At 32.3% G+C, this 3,346-nt stretch overlaps 1 protein-coding gene across 1 annotated transcript; it reads right to left on the bottom strand.

Moving 5' to 3' along the window:
* Nucleotides 1-874: 874 nt before the first annotated feature.
* Nucleotides 875-3,095, bottom strand: LOC108779713 (carboxypeptidase Q). Its single transcript, XM_018547176.1, has 6 exons — nt 2,758-3,095; nt 2,526-2,676; nt 2,209-2,458; nt 1,904-2,144; nt 1,561-1,743; nt 875-1,323 (listed from the first exon to the last, which is right to left on the bottom strand). Exons 1-6 carry the CDS (start codon nt 3,093-3,095, stop codon nt 1,059-1,061), a joined length of 1,428 nt encoding a protein of 475 aa, XP_018402678.1. The 3' UTR covers nt 875-1,058.
* Nucleotides 3,096-3,346: the final 251 nt, after the last annotated feature.

The following is a 3,346-nucleotide window of genomic DNA, read 5'->3' as shown; positions in this document are numbered from 1 at the left end:
TATATATATATATATATATATCTATTTCATTAATTGGATTTTGTGGAACATATGTATTCTGTTAATTTTAGCATATTTACGAGATAGCCGCGATATAGTATATTTTGAATAGTCTTTGAAAAATCTTTTAATAAGATTGTTAAGCAAGCAAAGAGATCAAACCGAAAGCGATTTGATAAATTCGTCAAATTTAGCTCGTTTGATCACATTTGCATTTTGATGCTTTTAAAGAGTTTAGTCTAGGCATTGTCGTAGGCCTAATCGTTTATATGCTGTGATTGTATATACAGGCATATTTGAAATAAAACATTCTATGAATATATATAATTTCGATGATTTACATATCCAGCTATAGACTTCTATATCTAGACCTTAGACTGCTGACTGCCATATAACAGAAAGAAATAAACATATTTATGTGATAGAAAGAAAAAAACAATTTAAAATTTAGGATCAAATTTCGAGTTGTTCTTGTTTTTTAGTTCATATATACATGTATCATATGCGTTCTATTAGTAAGTATATGATATTATGGATGCCTTTCATATGAAAACGCAAATCGACACAAGCATCGATCATTCCATTCATGATGAAAGAAATTGATCAGATGTGATCGTTCTCGAAATGATTTTGTACGATTCTGCGCGGATTTCAAATACAACCTTTAAACATTTATACTGCAATAATTTTGAAATGACAGCTCACAAGACCAAATAAGTACTCATGAAACAAAAATAAGTAAAATAATAATAACATATAACACCTAATTTAGATAATTATAGCTACTTGGCAATACACCTGAGTTCCTTACACCATGATTCCATCTTTCTTGACATTCAGTAAGTAATAAAAATAGAACGATACTTGTGTTGACTTGTGCCACCAAATAGAAATCACCCAATATTGTCCGTAATACTGTCTGTGTGATTTATATATGAAAGTACGTGAATTTGAACATAGAATTCACCGTCTTGCTGCTCTCAAACATGACGATAAAATTAGTAATTCAGATACAGAAGTCTGTATATCCATCATTACGTATGTACATCAAACTGATTTTAATATGATGTAAAATTATGTTGAGGCAGATCAATGCTGATATCTGCTAGAACAAACGATACCGCTGCGAATAAGGCTGTATTCATATCCAGAGCTTTCGGATTTTCTGCCAACATGGTATCCGCATTTGTATGGTGATAATAAAAATATTTTTCATTTCGATTCAAAAGAGCACCACCTGGTACGCCAGCTTTAATCCAAAACGATATATCAGGAGCTGTGCATGGACTTTTCAATTTCAAGTCACCCAATGGAGCTAACAATCTAGGAACATAAAAGTGTTTATGCTTATTCTAAATATAATAAACATTATTATAAAAATAATAAATTTTTATTTAAATTTAAATTTAAAAATTGTGTTATAAAAACAATAAACGTTTTTTAAACTTAAATTTTTTTAATGTAAATAACAAATAAAAAAATTAATATTTTAATTGCAGCAATACATATAAATAGAAAACAAAATATTATAAAATATTATAAATCTATAAAGGAACTAACCGCATTATTCTTTGAAGTATACATTTGGTCATTTCGTTTCCTGAAACTTCGAGACCTGTAGGTGTGAAAGTGCCGAAATCAGATTCCATTACGAATTGCATATTTCCATTCTCTGCAGCGTGATTTCGTATATATTGTTCCGCTCCGATAAGACCAAGTTCCTCAGCAGTCCACATTATCATTCTATATATAACATTATATATAATATATAATATAAATTGTAAATTCTAAATATAATTAAATAATTTATTGTATAACAAGACACTTATTGAGAGTATATATGTATAATTAATCTTATATCAATGACCAATTAAGTTAAATATTTCGAAATATTATAAATCACCTTATCGTTCTTCGCGCCTGGATGCCGAGACGTTTCAATAATTTTAATGCGTTCCAGGATATGAAAATGCCACCTCCATCATCCAGTGCGCCAATTCCAACGTCCCAACTATCTATATGTCCAGAAACAACGACTGCCTTTTCAGGCATGCTAGTACCAGTGATATCTGCTATAACGTTTCGCGATTGAGTATCGGGATATCTCTTCGCTTCCATTTTTAAGTTTATCACTATCGTTTCACCTAAATAAATATAATACCATCAGTTATTTGGCTAGCAAAGATCTTAAGAAATGTTTCTATTTACCACGATCCGCCATCCTCCCCAGAAGAGTCGCGTCTTCAACAGTTATACAAGCAGCTGGGATTTTAGTAACGTTTTCTGCGTAATTCATCATACCCGTGTGCGGGGTGTACAATGAAAATGGCGTAACTGATCTGATTAAAGCAGCTACAGCTCCTAATTCTGCCGCTCTTACAGCTCCCAAGCTTCTATATTCCACGGTCTCTCCGTACGAGATAAACTTTTGATTGTACACGACTATTTTTCCGGGAATCTGATACATTTAAAAATTACTTTATTATTAGACACAAACGTCTTGATCTTTTATTCATTAAATTTACCTCTTCTGCCCTTTTCTTGAGTTCTGCGAAACTATTCACTACAACAGCGTTAGCAGTTATGCCTTCTTTCGGAGTACCAATACTATAACCCAATCCCAACAATGCCAAACTTTTCTGCCATGGTTGCAAAAGAGTTGCAGATTCCGAACCTCTGAATATTTATTATCATAATCATCGCGTTTGTTTTTTATTTGAGAATTATTTAATTTTAATTTACGTTTACAAATTATACCTGACCCAGCGTGGTACGGTGGCTGGTTCACCATGAACATTATCTAAACCTAAACTGATCGACTTGTTTAATACATAATCAATAGCATCTTCAAGAACTTGGGTACCGGTAAATCTCGGACCAAACTCGTCAACGAACGTCGCTAAATCTTGCCATGTGGCCCCTTTGAATGAACCTTGCATACTTTCATTAATTATTCTCTGCACTGTTGGCGCATAGGAGTCTATCTCTTCAATTAAGTTATTTGGCAGATAACAAGTACTCTGGTCATGTGCCGTTATCATAGACTGGACGCACAGCAACCACACAAAGATAATTCCTTCTGCGTTATACCACATTATCGTTAAATACGGTTTCCTGACATTAATATAAATGTATATTATCATTACAGAAATTACACTAAAAACGTTAAATAATGCACGTGAGTGAAAAATGCTATATTTGGTCAAAGCTGTTCTTTGTGCCTGACAATATACTGAATTTATACAATTTTCAATTCAAGCAAACTGATTCGATTATTTGTTTGTCTTGACCTGGAAATTGTATAAATTCATAAAAAATATTAGATACAAAAAGTCGCCTTGACCGA

This window comes from Cyphomyrmex costatus, unplaced genomic scaffold (assembly GCF_001594065.2).
Source record: "Cyphomyrmex costatus isolate MS0001 unplaced genomic scaffold, Ccosl1.0 scaffold61, whole genome shotgun sequence".
Classification (NCBI taxonomy): Eukaryota; Metazoa; Arthropoda; class Insecta; order Hymenoptera; family Formicidae; genus Cyphomyrmex; species Cyphomyrmex costatus.
This window is presented reverse-complemented; position numbering and strand designations above follow the sequence as displayed.